We start from the raw sequence: 18,210 nt of genomic DNA on the forward strand, positions 1-18,210 counted from the left end.
CCCTTTAACCTTGCATCATGCCATTTTGTTAGTCTTGTCTTTATATATTAAAGAGCTAGTGTATGCTTCGTTTCTATGTTCCTCAAGGGCATTCATTTGCATAAATCGGTTAGCACAAAGTTCAGTTAGTTCAAAATTACAAATCTTCAAAGCCCAAAATGCTTTATGCTCGAATTCAACCGGCAAATGGAAATTCTTTCCATAAACCAACCTCTATGGTGTAGTACCAATAGGTGTCTTAAAAGCTGTTTGAAATGACCAAAGCGTGTCATAAAGCTTGTCCGACCACTCTTTTTTATTACTTCCAACCGATCACTCCAATATTCTTTTCAATGCGCGGTTTGTAACTTCGGTTTACCCACTTGTTTATGGATGATATGATGTTGAAAATCTGTGGTGTATCCCATATTTTTGTATCACCTTAGACAATTGATCATTTGCAAAGTGGGCTCCCCGATCACTAATTAGAGCCTTAGGAACACCAAATCTAGAAAACAACTTCTTAAGGAAGCGCCCTACTACACGAGCATCATTAGAAGGTAATGCTTGTGCTTCCCCCCATTTAGATACATAATCTACTTCCACCAATATATATTTATTTCCTTTAGACATTGGGAATGGTCCCATAAAGTCAATCCCCCATATATCAAATATCTCACAAACTTGAATGCTATTTTGGGGTATCTCGTTTCGGGATGAAATATTTCTCGACCTTTGGCATGAATCGCACTCCTTAACATATTGAGAGAGATCTTTAAAATTTTTGGGCCACTAAAAACTCGTATCAAAAACCTTTTTATCTGAATATTGTGCTCCATGATGTCCTCCGGTGGGCCCACTATGACAATGTTTCAAGATTTCTCGACTCTCGTTCCCGAATACGTGTCTTCTTATCATACCGTCTGTGCAGCTTTGAAAGAGGTATTACTCATCCCAAAAGTAGTACTTGATTTCAGAAAAGAATTTATTTTTTTCTTGTTTAGTCAAATCCTTTGGAATATAGTCAGTTGCTACATAATTGGCTAAATCTGCATACCGAGGTGCTTCACCTGCTATAACCATAAGATACTCTTCGGGAAAATCATCTCCAATCTTGTTTTCTTCTAATTCCTCCAAGTGCGGGTTCTCTAATCATGATAAATGATCATTTGCAACGTTTTCCATTCCCTTTTTGTCTCTAATTTCAATGTCAAATTCTTGTAAAAGTAATGCCCAACGTATCAGTCTTTATTTAGCATCTTGTTTAGCAAAGAGATACTTAAGGGCATAATGGTCGGTAAATACAATTGTTTTTGACAAAACTAGAAATGGGCAGAATTTATCAAAAGCATAAACCACCGCGAGCAACTTCTTCTCGGTAGTAGTGTAGTTTTCTTGAGTTGGGTTTAAAGTCTTACTTTCATAGTAGATAAGTTGAAAATGTTTGTCAATTCTTTGTCCCAAAACAGTTCCCACCGCATAGTCACTACCATCACACATTAATTCAAAAGGAAGACTCCAATTTGGGGCTACCATGATAGGAGTACTAGTCAACTTTTCCTTTAACAATTGAAAAGCTTCATTACATTCCTTAGAAAAGTCAAATAGGGCATCCTTCAAAAGAAGTTGAGTTAGTGGCTGCGTGATCTTAGAAAAGTCTTTAATGAAACAGCGGTAATATCTCGCATGGCCTAGAAAGCTCCTTACCCTTTTTACATTAGTTGGGGGTGGCGATTTAGCTATGGTATCAATTTTTGCTTTATCCCCCTATATCCCTAACCTTGAGACCTTGTATCTTAACAAAATCCCTTCCTTTACCATGAAGTGGCACTTATCCCAATTGAGGACTAGGTTTGTCTTCTCACATCTTGCCAAAAACTGAGAAGTCATCCATGAAAACCTCCATAAATGTCTCGATCATGTCATGGAAGCTAGCCATCATGCACCTTTGAAATATAGTCAGTGCATTGCATAACCCAAAAGGCATGCATCTGTATGCAAATGTCCCAATTGGGCAAGTAAAATTGGTCTTTTCTTGGTCTTTTGGGTCAATTGGAATTTGTAAGTACCCCAAGAAACCATCTAGAAAACAATAAGAAAGATGACCGGATAGACTTTCAAGCATTTGATTGATAAATGATAGCGGAAAGTGATCCTTGGATGTAGCATCATTAAGCTTTCGATAGTCGATGCAAACGCGCCACCCGGTTATGGTTCTTGTTGGTAAAAGTTAATTCTTCTCATTTGTCACAACCATCATCCCCCCTTTCTTTGGCACCACCTGAATGGGACTAACCCATGGGCTATCGAAAATGGAGTAAATAATCCTTGCATCTAAAAGTTTAACAACTTCTTTTTGACCACCTCTTGCATGTTTGGGTTTAAACGCCTTTGGTGTTGCACAACTGGATTTGCACCTTCTTCAAGAATTATTTTATAGGAGAAATAGGAAGGGATTATTCCTTTTATATTGGTAATGTTCCATGCGATGGCATTTTTTCTTTTCCTTAGAACTTGTACTAACTCTAATTTTTCAGCCTTGGTGAGGTCGGAAGCAATGATAACAGGTTTTTGATTACCTTATTCAAGAAATGTGTATTACAGATCTTCAGGTAAAGTATTCAGCTCTAATTTTGTGTTTTGTACACTGAACACGTCGAGTCCAAAGAGGGGACTCGTCGAGTCCAAGCTAAAATCCTCATCTGATCACGATTTTCCGGACAGAGTCGTCGAGTCAGTGTCTTCGACTCGGCTAGACGACTCTTCAGAGCCTCTGATTATTTCTTTGTATTCAGATTCTTCAAGCATTCTCTCAATCTCTTTCAGCATCAATGTAATCTTCAAGTGCATATGTTGATTCGCTTGACTTGTCTTCTTTCCATTCTTCCATTAGTTCGTCAAAAACGTCCACCGAGAAGGTCGTATCATCACTATACTTGGAATGTTTCATTGCTCGATCAACTCCAAATGTAACTGACTCTTCTCCCACCCGAAGGGTAAGCTTGGAATCTCTCATGTCTACTATGGCACTTATGGTATTTAAGAAAGGTCTTCCAAGAATGATTGGTACTTGGTGATCCTCTTCCATATCTAGCACTATGAAATCCGCGGGGAATACAAATTTATCAACTTTTACCAATAAGTCCCCGTATATTCCCCTTGGAAATGTCACCATCTTGTTTGCTAAACGTATTGCCATACGAATCGACTTCGGCTTCAGAAGGTTCAACTTTTTAAAGAAAGAGTATGGAATAAGATTTACACTTGCCCCCGAATCCGCCAATTCATAACTAGTAGCTAAGTTCCCGAATTGGCATGGAAAAGTTAAGCTACCTGGGTCCCCTATCTTCTTTGGTAATTTGTTCAACATTGCGGCTAGACAACTCTCATTAAGCACCACATTGGACACCTCTTCCAACTTCTTTCGATTAGTGAGTAGCTCTTTAAGAATTTTGCATACTTGGGCATTTGTGCAACTGCTTCTATGAAAGGAATGTTGATTTTGAGGGCTTTGATGTGTTCCAGGAACTTTTGATAATCTTCATTTTGCTTTTCTTGTCTAGCCCAGCTTGGAAATGACAGTGGAGGTTGATAAGGTTTCAAAGGGGGATCATTCTTCTTTTTTTTATTGTGACTCATCGAGTCCTTCTCCCTGACTCGACGAGTCGGATCGACTGATTGGGAATTCGGTTCTTCTTTCTACTTCTCCTGCACCTCTTTTGTATCATCACTCATTATAGGTGTAAGAGGGGTAATTATTTTCCTACTTCGAGTCGTCACAATGTTAATTTCAGCACCCCTCGTATTTTTCTCGGTATTGCTTGGAAGTTCACCCGGTGCTATTTGATTGATTTGTAGTGCAAGTTGGCCCAACTGTTTTCAATGTTTAATATAGAGGCATGTTGATTTCTCATCAATGCTTGTTGCTCTTTCATCATGGCTAGTTGTTCCTTAATTGCAGCATCAGTTTCATTGTGTCTTTTTCCGGATGCAGCTGCAAATCGTGTGGGCATATCTTCAAAGTCCATCTTTTTATCTTGCACTGACTCCTCCTTTTGATAAAAATCTCTTGTCTTCATCTTAATTGTATTTTTCCTCCTTTTACTTCTTGTATTCATCGTATGGTAGCCACCCCTTTTTTGGTTTTCTCAAATCCTCGTCATATCTATTGTCACTTGAATAACATACTTGTACTTTCCGGTTCCCATTCTCATCTAGATCACAATCCTTAGTAAGGTGAGGCCCACAAAAATTGTCACATCCCACCCGGATGGCATATATGGATTGATCCATATTTGTCATTCTTCGGTCTAAACTGTCCAATTTCGCCATCATTGCTGCCATATTATCGGAAACTGAGTTGACTTTCCCACGTGTTGAGTCGCCCCTTGGGTGTGAGACCCACTACTTCTCTAATACCTTTACAATATTATTACTACATGCATGTTCATAAACATATTTTACATCTATGGTTTTATTACAAAAGACTGGATACAAACCGACTATTAAGATTTTTACAAAGTTTTATATATTACACATCTTCCCAAGAAATTATACACTAAGTACAAAAGCTATAATACTATATATTCTACATCTTTTACCAGTACATGACTACATTGAATGCTTATCACCTGCAATAGTTTAACCATTAAGAAGGATAAGTGAGTGATGCTTAGTGAGTTCAATAACAGTTACAATATAACGTTATGCCATATACATATCAATATGACAGAAGCAAAGAGGGACAAAGAGAAACAAAGGCATATGTGAATCCTGTGACAAGCTTTCCATATAAGCAAATGATCTGATTCAAAGATTTACAATCAATGAGATACAACAATTTCAACTTGATATAAATCCATAAGACTTCATCCTAAGTGGCACAAAAAATAAACGATTTCTTAATTAACATTTTGCTAGAATATACAGGCTTTCAGCCCAATCTAGCATTCTGCCAATGCCAAAGTGATGCTTACTCATTCACTTCATGGTCAAAGGCTACATACCAATACCCACGTGATGCTTAGTCATTCACTTTGTGGTCAAAGGTATAGCTCATTATAATAATAATACAGGAAAGCACATTGCACATATAACACATAACATACAATTGTCCCTATATCGAACTCATCGTGAAATATTCAATTGATAAAATGATAATTTGGCCAGCACTGCATCTCTAAAATGAATTTCTGTGATGAAACCGAGGATTTTTGTTGAAAATCGGTCCTTGCACGGGCAGAGTTTCAACTTAAAAATATTATTTTCTCAGGTCTTCAGTGCGTCGGAACTTGCTTCGACTGTCAGGGATGTTTCCTAGGCTTTTGGGGGGGGGGGGGGGGGGGGGGGGGAATAGGCTAGAAATTGATTAAAGAGTGAAAGATATTTCAAAAATGTAAACTAAACTCGGAGACCTCGCAACCCTATTTATGGTATATGGTTCCAGATCTAGACCTCTCTAGGTCCCCAATAACATAAAGTTGCTCACTTTATATAGTCTAGCCCCTTTCCATGCACAAAAACCTTGTAAGAAGCCTAGTTTAGATGTTAGGGACTTGCATGCACGTAAAGTTTGCAACTTTACATGGTATCTACAATATGGGAGGTTAGATCTGAAGTTTGGGACCTTAGATCCCACTAGAAAAGGTTGAACATGGAAAGGACTGACGGAACTCGTCGAGTCCCTTAGTTGACTTGACAAGTCGGGGTGGGGTTTGCCCGTTGTAACGTCCATAAAAATTCCAACCAATTTAAACTTTTCAAAAACAGCCCAATTTCATAAAGTTATTACAAAAAGGTTTTCAATACATTTATTATCATAGTATTTCCCAGAACTACATCATAAACACATAAATCATGAGGAGTGGTACGATCACGCCTTTACCTTGCCACGGTCTCCTGAAGTACCTGAAACATTTAAACCACAACTGTAAGCCCAAAAGCTTAGTGAGATACCCCCAAAATACCAACCACATATACCATACACATAAAATGCCATATCATAACAGAACATAGAACAGCCATGAACTTCAGGTCTACTGTGTGACTGGTCCTCCGCACCGGGCCTTTAGTCCACCTGGTCCACCCTCCGAGTCTAGCCATATACATCGAGTCTATAGTGTGATTGGTCTGCCCGCACTGGGCCTTCAATCCACCTGGTCCACTCTCTGAGTCTACAGTAGGACTGGTCCGCCCGTATCGGGCCTTCAGTCGGCCTGGTCCACTCTCTGAGCCTCCGCACGTCTGGTATGCCCTCATGGGGCCTACAGCCTATCCGGACCGCTCGCTGGGCCTTCGGAATATCTGATCCGCCCTAGGTATGTTGGCTTACAACACAAAGCAGGACCCGCCTCAACCAACCCCAGTCAACCAACCATGTGCACATAAACATATAACCACATAACAATTAATCATCAATCAACCGATCTAGCAAATCACATTCATAGCATACTCTAAACAGGATACCGACTTACCCGGTCACTAATATAGCATCATCCTATGTACCAAGATACCGACCTTAACCAGGTCTCTAACATATACAATCCTAACTACCAGGATGCAAACATAGCAAAACAATAACATAACAACAATACCCGGATTACAATCCGATAAAGGGCCGGCCTTGGTGCCTTAGACCCTGTCGATATAGTGATGATAACTCACCTCGCAACTGCCGAAACTCTGAACTGAAGAAGCAGATTCCCGAATCACCGACTCACCGAAAATCCCGAACTAGCCAAAATAGCAGAAATAACCATTAGATCAATCACAATATCCTTCCAAGGGTAAATTGACCAATTTACCCTTAAATCAATCTGGTCCAAGAATAAGGCCCATAATCAATATGAAAGGCCCAACACTAGGTAAGCTCTCAAGCCCACTAATGGCCCATTAATGGCCTAATTTGCTATATTGGGCCCATTCTCCTAATTGGGCCTTACCCTAAGCCCAACACCCATACTTGGACCATCTTCCCTGACTCCTAATGGCCCACTAAGGCCCAAAGACCCAAAGTCTAAGGTGCAGCCCACACCGAGGCCTAAATACTCAAGGCCCAACTGGCAGCGTTACGTGGGGTGTAACTCAACATACACTTAGCGTACCAGCTCCTTGACAAGTACGCTGGGTGTACCTGCACGTACGCTCAGCGTAGTGCTCTGTTAAGTCATTTCCTCATTAAGTGCTTACTACTCCATTTCAAGGGCTACAAACTCATATCCAAGTCTTATTTCACGACTTAAACCATAAAGTCACTGACTTGGTGACTTAATATGGCTCAAACCAACTCAAACTTCCAAAATGATCTTCTACATCCAAGAATAGGACTAGATCTCATGCGTGGGCTTAATAGAACCCCAAAGGTTGGAACTTTACTGCTTATGGGACTCATATGACTCTAAGGGAGGCAACCCTGGTCTTAGAAACGAGCTTAACCCACCAAGACCCAAACTTGGGACCAAAAGGGCCATAAACTTATACTAGAGGATATCTAAGAGATTAATCATCAAGCTCAAGACCTTTTACCTTGCAGAGGTCCGAAATGAAGCACTTATCCCAGATCTACAAGCTCTAGCTTCAAAGGTTCCTCCTTGCCAACCTTCTTCTTTTTGTTTCCAAGCTTTAATCCACCAAAATGGGTTCTCCAAGGTCAAACACACCCAACAATGGAGGTGGGATGGCTATCTAGGGTTTCTGAGGATAAGAGAGTGTTTATAGAGGCTAGGGTTGGAATCATAATGTTCCTTTTATAGTTCTTAACCAAAAAAGTAGGGTTTCGAGACTCTGAGCGTACGTTGGGCGTACGCCTTGAACATCCGCGACCAACTTGCCCCATTACGCTAGGCGTAACCCAGCTTATGCTGGGCGTACCCACGCGCGCCCCTACATGCTTGCATGGTCTTCCATGCAAAATTTTTCTATAAGGGCCATTCTTACCAAATCTTCAAAGTGTCGTAACTCCTTCATTCTAGATCCGATTTTGATGAACTTTATATCCATGGAAAGGTGGCGAGAAGATCTTCGCTTCTAGCAGCACACCCTGATCCGAAACCTCCCCGAATAATAACCTATCGCTCATGAAAAAACGAAATGCCCTTACTCTTGATCTCGGAAACCCATCAATAAATATTTTAAGAACGGGGTGTTACACCCGTTTTTAAGTTTCGATTGAGTACGGTGAAGGATTATGGTTTTGATCGAAATGAACTTTAGGTTTTCTGGACAACTGATGAACTCGATGAGTCACTAAGGTGACTCAACGAGTTGACTCGGGATTCAGTGGAATGAACTCGAGAGGAACTCAACGAGTTGCTGGATGCATTCGGCGAGTTGAGGTCAACATGGACTATTGACCTTGACTTTGACCAGGGTTGACTTTGAGGGTATTGATGGGATCATGACAAATTAATCACATGATGACTACAGGCAGTTGATGAGGAGCAATGTGTGGGATAAATCCGATCTAGCTTGTCAGTTCAGCATCCGAGAGGTGAGTCTTCTCACCATACCAATAGGTCGAAGGCACTAAGGCCGACCCATTTTGTGATATGTGGCATACTTGTTGATTGTAGAGATACGTGTTATGATAGTTAGTTATGCTAGTGTTTTGCTACCTATAAATGTGTTACTTGCAGGGAAGACCATGGGAGAAACCCATGACACTTGGATGTAAGACCATGTGGGGGAGCCCATGACTTTTCAAGTAAAGACAATGGGGGAGCCCATGATACCTGGATGTAAGACTATGTGGGGGAACCCATGGCTTTCCAGTTAAAGACCATGGGAGGAGCCCATGACACTTAGGTGTAAGACCATGTGGGGGAGCCCATGACATCCTGGAGTAAGACCTTAGGAGGAGCCCACGACATCCTTATTTGTATGTATGGCTTATATGATATGTGTAGCTTTTATGGCAAATATGATATGTGTTATGTGGATTTTATGTGTATGATATGTGTAGCTTTTATGGCTAATATGATATGTGTTATGTGGATTTTATGTGCGGTATGCTCTGGGGAACTCACTAAGCATTAACTTACCGTTTGTGTATTTGTTTCAGGTACATCTGAGCTCAAAGGCAAGGGCAAAGCTTAATAGCGCGGTGTTCACTCTCTCATGTGTTTTCTATGGGACACTCTAATGATTTGAAATAAAATTGTACTTAATATGAACTTTGAAAACAATTGTATTTGAGATTTCATGGTTTGTAGACAGTATTTTGGTTAATCAAAAACGAAAAATTTCTTTTGAAAATTGGGTCGTTACATTGAGAGTGGTAGGTTGTTTAATTGGTTTCACTAACCCATTAAGTTCTCTCCCTCTACTTTCTCTCGCTCATTTTCTCTTATACCATGTGTTTTAAGACTTGTACCTTAGTTATTTTGTATTTTTTTTAATTAAGTGGGTTGAAAAAGATATGATTTCCATGTATTGTGGGTTGGAAAAGATGAATAAAAAAAGACAAAAACTGATATGACAGTGTGTTAAGTGAGTAGGGAGGGAATGACTCCCTCCTCACATACAAGTTCAACAAATTTCATCACCAGCATTATAGCATTATGCTCGTAAGGCCATAGGATGTACACCTTATGGTGGGCTGAGATGTCAGGTGAGACTGTGAGAGCTATAGGAAACACCATATCTCGGGTGTGCAGATGTGTAGTAAATCGGTAAATCCCATGCATGAATTGATTCCACTACATTTCTCTTTATCTCCATGTTTCATATTATCATACAATACACATAATGATGTATATTTTGAGGGGGAGTAATATCTAATGTCGTCAACCTCCACTTTTAAAAGGTGAACTCCACTTTTAAAAGGTGAACGATGTTGTAAGAAAAAAAAATGATAACCCACATTCCTTAACCTAATGCCATGCTCCAATTTCATTCGTCATCACTGGACCACAAGCCAACATCCCATTAACAATCGGGCTATAAAAGAAAATTTTAAGATATATTCATGGTATTTGAAATTATAATAATTAATTATTAAAGTATTACACAATAAAGCATTAAATATCAAATTTCAAAGGGGTCAATTTCAAATTATTTGAGGTTATAATAATTAATTTTCTAAGTATTAGATAATGAAAAATTAAATAATCTAAGTATAGCCGCTTCAGCCTTTCAGCGTTTACTAGTACGAGAGGACGAGGTTTTTAACACTCTTACGCAAATTCCTCAAATATAAATTCACCAATTTGCCTTATTTAGTCAAAGCGCGTTCAATCCCCTTCTATATATAATCTCTCTCGAATCTCGATTACCCCAAGTTATCATCCTAGAATGGCGACTCATGGCATCCATGGCAATCTTCTCGAAGTCACTGGTACGTACACGATCGTTGAATTCACATGTGGTTAACTGTTTATGTAGAAATATATTAATCATTCTACAAAAACGAGTCGTGATTTTGGGTGAAATTTTCTGCAAGTTGTTTGTCGGTTGCTTTATAACTTCTTAGCACTAAATTTTCCGATGCTTTTGTTTTTCTATGGTTTTAATTTGTTAGGTTTAAGATCTAATTTAGTTGTTTGGACTTTTTCAGTTGTTAGCTGCAATAAATTGAAAGATACGGAGTGGATTTCCAGGCAAGATCCTTACGTTTGTGTTGAATACGGAAGCAACAGATCTCGGACACGTACCTGTACAGGTCGCCTCTCCGATCCTTTTTCTGTTTGTGAATTGATGTTTGAAGATCTGTGTTCTAATTTTCGATTATTGAATTGTTACAGATGGAGGCAAGAACCCTACGTTCCAAGAGAAATTCGTGTACACACTAATTGAAGGATTAAGAGAGTTGAATGTTAATGTTTGGAATAGCAATACAGTCAAACACGACGACTTTATTGGCAGCGGAAAGTAATTAATTCCTCTTTTTCATCCTGATCTGCATTCATGAATTACATTCCCACTGTATTACCTTTTCTTTCTTCTCAATTAACCGATGTATTGTTGCTGTTATTTCCAGAGTTCAATTGGCGAAAGCTCTTTCACAGGGATTTGATGATAGCACTTGGCCATTGCAATCCAAAACTGGCAGGTTTGTCATGTTCTTAGTTCTACTTGTGAAGATTTAATTTAGTGATATGTATTCAGCTTTCTAATCCTCAATTTTTGTCATGTAGACATGCTGGAGAGGTTCGATTGATAATACATTACTCAAATGCCAATGTAAGTTCCATTTTTACCTTTCAACAATAAATGTTGTGATAAAAATAAAAATAAAAAACTATAATTTTTGTTCTTTAATTTACAGAAACCAGCAAACAGTCATGCTTCAGGAGCTCCACAATATGGTCAACCACAGCCATCACTATACTCTGCACCACCACCACATCAGCCATCAGTATCATATCCACCACCTGCTTCCGCCGGATACCCATATCCACCAGCCGGAGGTGTTGGTGTTGGTGGTTACCCTGCACCATCGCCCTACTCCTCATACCCACCTAATGCCGCCTATCCACCCTCTCCATACCCACCTCAGGCAGCAGCTCCTTATGCAGCACAACCATATCCACCAAATTCAGCTTACCCTCCTCAACCTTATGGATCATTTTATCCACCTGGTAAGTCAATAATAGTATAAAAAATTTTAATTAAAAATTAAAAAAAAAAAAATTAATAAAGTACATTCCTACTAAATCAGTAATTTTTTTTTTCTGTGATTAGCTCCTCCTTACCCAGGTCAACATCCTCCACCTTATTGAGAGAGAGTTCCTACTTCCTATCACCCATCAAGTAATCATGTAATGAAAATGTCTATAAACTTTGCTAGATGTGATATTGTGATCCAAACTGTAAATCTTTTATTATAGTGGCTTTGATCATTTTCGTATTATTTTAGAGTTTAAGTATCGAATTATGTTTTAAATATGGTGTAGTGTTTTTTTTTTCTTTTAAAATCTTTGTTTGATAATGATAAATATTCTTTTATTGGTTGTTTGTTAAGTGTTTGTATTATAAAGTTTGTCAAGTTGTGGCTTTTGAAAGCGTAATGTTTGTTTGAGTAATTTTTAGAAATGATGATACATTATAAAGGTGTTTGCTTTTAAGACTAGTGATAATTCAAAAATTCTAAACAATGATGGATATTTTTAAAGTCCGTGGTTTAGGAGGATTTTATGAGTTTTTAAAGTTGAAATTTTCAATTATTTTTTTGATTATATATTTGATGTTGGAAGACAGAGAGGCTTTTTGGAAGATTCTTTTTTATTTATTAATATTAGAATGAGTAATATAATTACCGAATATGCTTCCCTTTGATCATAATCTAACTTCAATTTCACTTGAAGAATGCATAAATTATTAACTATTGACGACGGTGAGTCTAACCATTGTCCTCAAAATCACAGCCGTCTAAACTCCACGTTCTTTCAATCTCGTCCGCATTACCTCGATTTTGGCGGTTGTTTGCGGTTCCAACAATCGGTTTCGACGACCCTCCTTCTTCTCCCCACGTTTTACAACGGGTGATTAACCTGCAATTTTCCCCCTTCTCCCCCCATGTTCTCTTCCATGGTTCTTTCGTATCCCCTTATCTATCCAAACTCTACATATAAATAGAGAGGATATTGAGGCGTAACGTTGTTTATTGCTCAAGCGAATGAGACTCCGGCAAGGGTGATGAGGCTCTGTGATAGCAACTCCTCTTGTGATTTGATCCTTTGATCAAAGTATAAGCCGATGATTTCGATGCCGATTCACCACCAACTACTCTCTCTCTCTCTCTCTCTCTCTATGAGGGCATTCGTGTAATTTTGTTGTTGTTGATGTTGATTTGTACTTCAGCTTGACGAGGCGATGATGATGAAATGTAGCCCGGGCAAAATTGGAGTTTGGAGACCTGAGTTGTATCTTGGCTGGGCAATCCGGAAGGCATTTTTTTGTCTTTGGAGTTTTCTCTCTCTAAGTTGACATGCATTGCAACTGCGATTGCAGCCATGATGGATTTAGGCAAAACAAACTCCATTACAACAGATTTGAGCCTCCGTTTTTGTTTTTGTTTTTGTTTTTTTTTTTTAATTTTTCATAAGTAAGCATGCCAACTGTTTGTATTACTGCCTCTATGTTTCTTTTGGTTAATCTGAAAAGTTAATTGTTTATTAATAATCTAAGTCATGTACACATGCACTGCTACAGATTTTGCCTTCAATCCTTTGTAATAACTCTAGAAGTACCATGAGATTTGTGTATAAATGGACATGTATAACTTGCATCAAATAAAATGTTTATATTGGGCAGTTTAGGTTACATGTAATGGGGGCACTTTTGTATATGTTATAAAGGCCAGAAGCTCTCCCATTCAATGTCTAATATCTTCTTGATTAAAGGTTCGTCTGGATTTTAATGTAAAACGCAAACTTCTATAGTAGAAGAAATTGATGTAGTGAGGTTGTGTTTTTAGAAAAAACCGACGTTGCAGATATAGTGTTCTAATTAAGAGAAATGTTTGATTGTGCTTTCAGTTTTCTATAATTTTTAATGTTATTGTTTTTGATTTTAGGTTCTTTTATTGTTCTCTGATTATTTAAGAAACATATTTACCCCCCCCCCCCCCATCCCCACCCATCCATTTGTATTGAAATGTTTTTCGTGTTGTTGTATTGTTGTATCTTGTCTGGCCCACACTTTCAATCATATTTTGAACCCATTAAAATGCTTAATAGCTTAAGCACTTAGTTATGAATTTTGTTTGTTGGAAATAATAGCATTGTACTTATTTTCAATAAAAATTATGTTACTTATTCTTATTTAAACGTTGTACTTTCAAATATAGCATCATACTTTAATATTTAATTCATATATATATATATATATATATATATATATATATATATATATATATATATATATATATATATATATATGTTTTTTTCTTATTAAACCATTGTACTTTCAAAGTGTTAAATAAGAAAATAAAACAAAAAATTAAAAAAATGAAGATTTAGAAATGAATGTTAAATATATTATTAGACAAACAAAAAAAGTAGATTTTACAAATCACCATTTAAAATTATAACAGATTCCTAATTCGTTTTAATGATTTTGGATCATTTTACCCCTCATACATCATTTATGATTTTGGATCATTTTACCCCTCCTCCCCACATTTTTATTGAAATGCTTATCTGTTGCCAAAGAAAATATGAATAAGAAAAATAATATAATTTCTTTTTTGAAAATATGATGCTATATTTGAAAGTACAATGCTTAAATAGTTAATTGTTTTACCTTAGTAAAGATATAATGAAATTAAACTTACAAAAAAACTTAAATTTCTATAACAGAATAAGGATTTCCTTAAATTATGATCCCTCTTAGGCGTTTTATCATACACCTGTAAGACATAGTCAAACATCCAACTTGAAAATATCATCAAAGCATCAAAAACCCCAAAGACTAAATTTATCTCAAAGAAATTGAACCAAAATCAAATAATCGAGTAAGGAATTTAAAACAGATGCAGATTCAGATTCATTACCTTAACCAACAACCTGTAAAAAGCAAAATATATGTATTACTTTTTTACAATTATAACAAATTACTAAAATGATTTTGGACCATTTTACCCCCGCTGCATCATTTTTTATTTTGGACCATTTTACCCCCCCCCCCCCCCCCCCCTCCATTTATATTGAAATGTTTTCGTGTTGTTGTATCTTGTCTGATCCACACTTTTAATCAGATTTTGAACCCATTAAAATGCTTAATAGATTAAGCACTTAGTCATGAAAGTTGTTTGTTGGAAATAATAGCATTGTACTTATTTTCAATAAAAATTATGTTACTTTTTCTTATTTAAGCATTGTACTTTTAAATATAGCATCATACTTTAATTTTTAATTCATATTTAAAAAATATATATGTTTTTTTCTTATTAAACCATTGTACTTTCAAAGTACAATGGTTAAATAAGAAAATAAAACAACAAATTAAAAAAATGAAGATTTAGAAATGAATGTTAAATATATTATTAGACAAACAAAAAAAAGTAGATTTTGTAAATCACCATTTAAAATTATAACAAATTCCTAATTCGTTTTAATGATTTTCGACCATTTTACCCCTTCTCTCACCATTTTTATTGAAATGCTTATCTGTTGCCAAAGAAAATATGAATAAGAAGAAAACATAATTTTTTTTGAAAATATGAAGCTATATTTGAAAGTACAATGCTTAAATAGTTAATTGTTTTACCTTTATTTAAAATACAGATGTGATACATTGATTTTTAAAGTACTTGCATATCTAATAAAAGTAGCTTTACAGGTTTTGTTATCAAAACTCGTGTTTTCATTGGCACTAATTTGTTCACTCCTACATGCTAATCATTTTTTTTTTTTTAATTATTTATAATATTTGAGTGTAGAATTATTGTTGAACTTACAATTCCATGTGAGAAACCAGGTTCACGAGTGTTTGAAGGATTCACAATGGGTTTTCATCCAAGATCATGAGAAATTATTAGAATTTATATTATATTTTATAAATCATGATTAATTTGAAGTTATGTAGTGAGAATTTATATTATATTACAGGTGAGGAGACGTACTTCCATTTTTTGGTTCTTTAAATTAAAGTTTTGTTAGAAAAGTACTATTTTACCCTTTGTCTACTTTATTGCGGCTTTGATACAGACCAGAGTGATATATCACTATATATGACAGCAATTGCATCCCTTTCACATTAAGTAAAAAAACTATCCATAAAGGTATATACTTATATCTACCCACTTACTTTTGCTTCCATTGATTGGATTCTATTTTAATTTAATTTTTTAATTGTTTGTAATTTTTAAGGTGTATACAAAGCCCGGTTTGGATGTTAATTTGTCTGGTTCTCGGGAAACCGGGTTGTCTTCAACATTATTGAACATTTATTGGAGATGTACAATTATTTTATGTATCTATTATTCTATATTTCATCATGACTCGATTTTTAATAAAATTTATAAAATTTCAGGTGAAAAAACCAGTGAGAATCCGTAATAGCAAAATACATGTATTAATTTTGTACATATTCCTAATTCGTTTTAATGATTTAGGACCATTTTACCCCTCCTGCACCATCTATGATTTTGGACCATTTTACCCCTCCTCCCCCATTTGTATTGAAATGCTTATCTGTTGCCAAAGAAAATATGAATAAGAAAGAAACATATATTTTTTTTAAATATGATGCTATATTTGAAAGTATAATGCTTAAATAGTTAATTGTTTTACCTTTATTTAAAATACAGATGTGGTACATTGGTTTATAAAAGTACTTATATAACCGATTCATTCTTACTCTTCTCATCCAAACACAATAAGAAAATAAAAACAGAGGATTTACACCCCTGCCAAATTAATCAGACAAACAAAAAAAGTACATTTTTTTTATTAGTTCTTGATTTATCTTTAATAACCCATCATTTTATTACCATAATCAACAATGTTCCTTAAAAAGCAAAATATATGTATAACTTTTTTACAATTATAATAAATTCCTAAATGATTTTAATGATTTTGGACCATTTTACCCCTCTTGCATCATTTTTATTTTGGACCATTTTACTCCTCCCCCCATTTGTATTGAAATGTTTTCGTGTTGTTGTATCTTGTCTGATCCACACTTTCAATCATATTTTGAACCCATTAAAATGCTTAATAGATTAAGCACTTAACTTTCAATCATATTTTGTCTAGCTGTCCACCAGACTGGTATAACACTAGTTGGTGATTGATTCTAAAAATGTGGTGGACTACAACTAAATGTGTTACCCCAAACAACGAGGGCCGATCCAAGACAAGTTTAGGAGGTGCCTATGAACATGGCTCATCCTTCACCAGGAGCCCAATTTTTTAGCCTTATGTAGTAGTACATCCATTAGGTGGCCGATTTTCTGTTTAGGTTAGCTTCTCTCCTTTACCTAAAACCAAAACACGTTTTCTTATAAATCAAAGAGTATCAATACTGAAAGCGGGATCATGATTAAAATCGATTTTGATACTGCCTCGTTGTCAGTCGCACGCATGAAGACAAAGTAGTTGATGGTGGGAAACGATTCAATTCTTCGTAACGATCTCATAATCCCTAGGATATCTCCAAATTTAAAATATCGCATACTTCAAGGCATTAGCAATACAACAACAATTTTTGCATCTTGGATCTTCTGTTTTTAAAAAATCACAGTCTTCAACATTCTTCATGTTCTTGAATCGCAGCCTTTAACCATGACCCACCCTTATGTTAAAAAATCATTGTCTTTAGACTTGAATCTCACTTCTTTTCAAACCACAAGACAACAATATTGTTCTGAACTTATTCTCTTCTTTCTTGACTTCTTATAAGTTGTAAGTAACTGAGTTATCTTTATATCTTTTATTTTTTTTTTAGAGTATGTTTTCGATTTAGGTTTAAAAGGTTTTAGAGTAATGCATTTGGTTTATCAAGAGTCTAAGAGTTTTTTATTTCTTTATTTCTAAATAATATGATATATTATACGTTTTTTTTTATTTTTGATCATTCATCCTTTCTGATTTTTATTTTTAAGATATAAATGTTGTATTTAATTATGATTTTAACATCCCTTCCAATTTTGGCTTTTATAGAATTTTAGCTTTAGTAGGAAAATCGTAGAGAATCTACTTTTATATATTTTTTAATAGGTAAATTACAAATAAGGTTACCAATTCTAGATTATATAGATTTTGAAAGGTAATTAACAATTATGATTATATCATATCATCACTTTTGAATTTTAAATTCCAATCATCCCAAGTTTTTCTTTTTCTATCTTTTCGATTCAGATTTTCACATTTCACTTTTTGTGAATTTGATTTGATTTTTCTAAGAGCAGGAAAAGAGAAAAGTGCAAATAAGGTATTATGCTAATACATCTATTATAGAAAAGTTGGGTTTGAATAATAACAATTTATAAGTAGAAATGAGTTTTTTTTTTGTACCAATTTACCATTTGGAATGAAATTTTGTCTTTTATATATACTACGAGTTTAAATGGCATATTAGAATTTTTATTGTTTATTTTTTTAGAATTTTCAAGATTTAAGGCCATTTTTTAACTAAACTACACATGGCCTCTAAATTCTTAGAACCGGCCCTGCAAACAACTAACATAAAATATGGTTAAACTATTCTATTTTTTCCACTCAACATAATCGATATTAAAATCCCTTCATTTGTAGGTATGTCATGAATTTGATAAATGTATTTTATACT

At 35.7% G+C, this 18,210-nt stretch overlaps 2 protein-coding genes across 2 annotated transcripts; one reads left to right on the forward strand and one right to left on the reverse strand.

The window, feature by feature from the left end:
* Nucleotides 1-2,791: 2,791 nt before the first annotated feature.
* LOC145046508 (uncharacterized) lies at nt 2,792-3,349 on the reverse strand. Its single transcript, XM_078994794.1, has one exon. It carries the CDS (start codon nt 3,347-3,349, stop codon nt 2,792-2,794), a length of 558 nt encoding a protein of 185 aa, XP_078850920.1.
* Nucleotides 3,350-10,152: 6,803 nt separating this feature from the next.
* Nucleotides 10,153-11,827, forward strand: LOC145047336 (elicitor-responsive protein 1-like). The gene is made up of 7 exons (XM_078995592.1): nt 10,153-10,312; nt 10,532-10,636; nt 10,719-10,845; nt 10,955-11,026; nt 11,112-11,157; nt 11,243-11,555; nt 11,659-11,827. The coding sequence occupies exons 1-7, from the start codon at nt 10,270-10,272 to the stop codon at nt 11,694-11,696; spliced, it is 744 nt and encodes a 247-aa protein (XP_078851718.1). The 5' UTR covers nt 10,153-10,269; the 3' UTR covers nt 11,697-11,827.
* The last annotated feature ends 6,383 nt before the right edge of the window (nt 11,828-18,210 follow it).

The sequence above is a fragment of the Lactuca saligna genome, chromosome 5 (genome assembly GCF_052625555.1).
Source record: "Lactuca saligna cultivar CGN05327 chromosome 5, ASM5262555v1, whole genome shotgun sequence".
Classification (NCBI taxonomy): Eukaryota; Viridiplantae; Streptophyta; class Magnoliopsida; order Asterales; family Asteraceae; genus Lactuca; species Lactuca saligna.

What these genes read in the sequence shown, in the direction of transcription:
- LOC145046508 (XM_078994794.1), bottom strand. Translation starts at nt 3,349, where the DNA reads ATGTTGAACAAATTACCAAAGAAGATAGGGGACCCAGGTAGCTTAACT.
- LOC145047336 (XM_078995592.1), top strand. Translation starts at nt 10,270, where the DNA reads ATGGCGACTCATGGCATCCATGGCAATCTTCTCGAAGTCACTG. An exon ending in TTGCAATCCAAAACTGGCAG is followed by an intron (nt 11,027 to 11,111) that starts GTTTGTCATGTT and finishes TTTGTCATGTAG; the next exon opens with ACATGCTGGAGAGGTTCGAT. An exon ending in TACATTACTCAAATGCCAAT is followed by an intron (nt 11,158 to 11,242) that starts GTAAGTTCCATT and finishes TTTAATTTACAG; the next exon opens with AAACCAGCAAACAGTCATGC.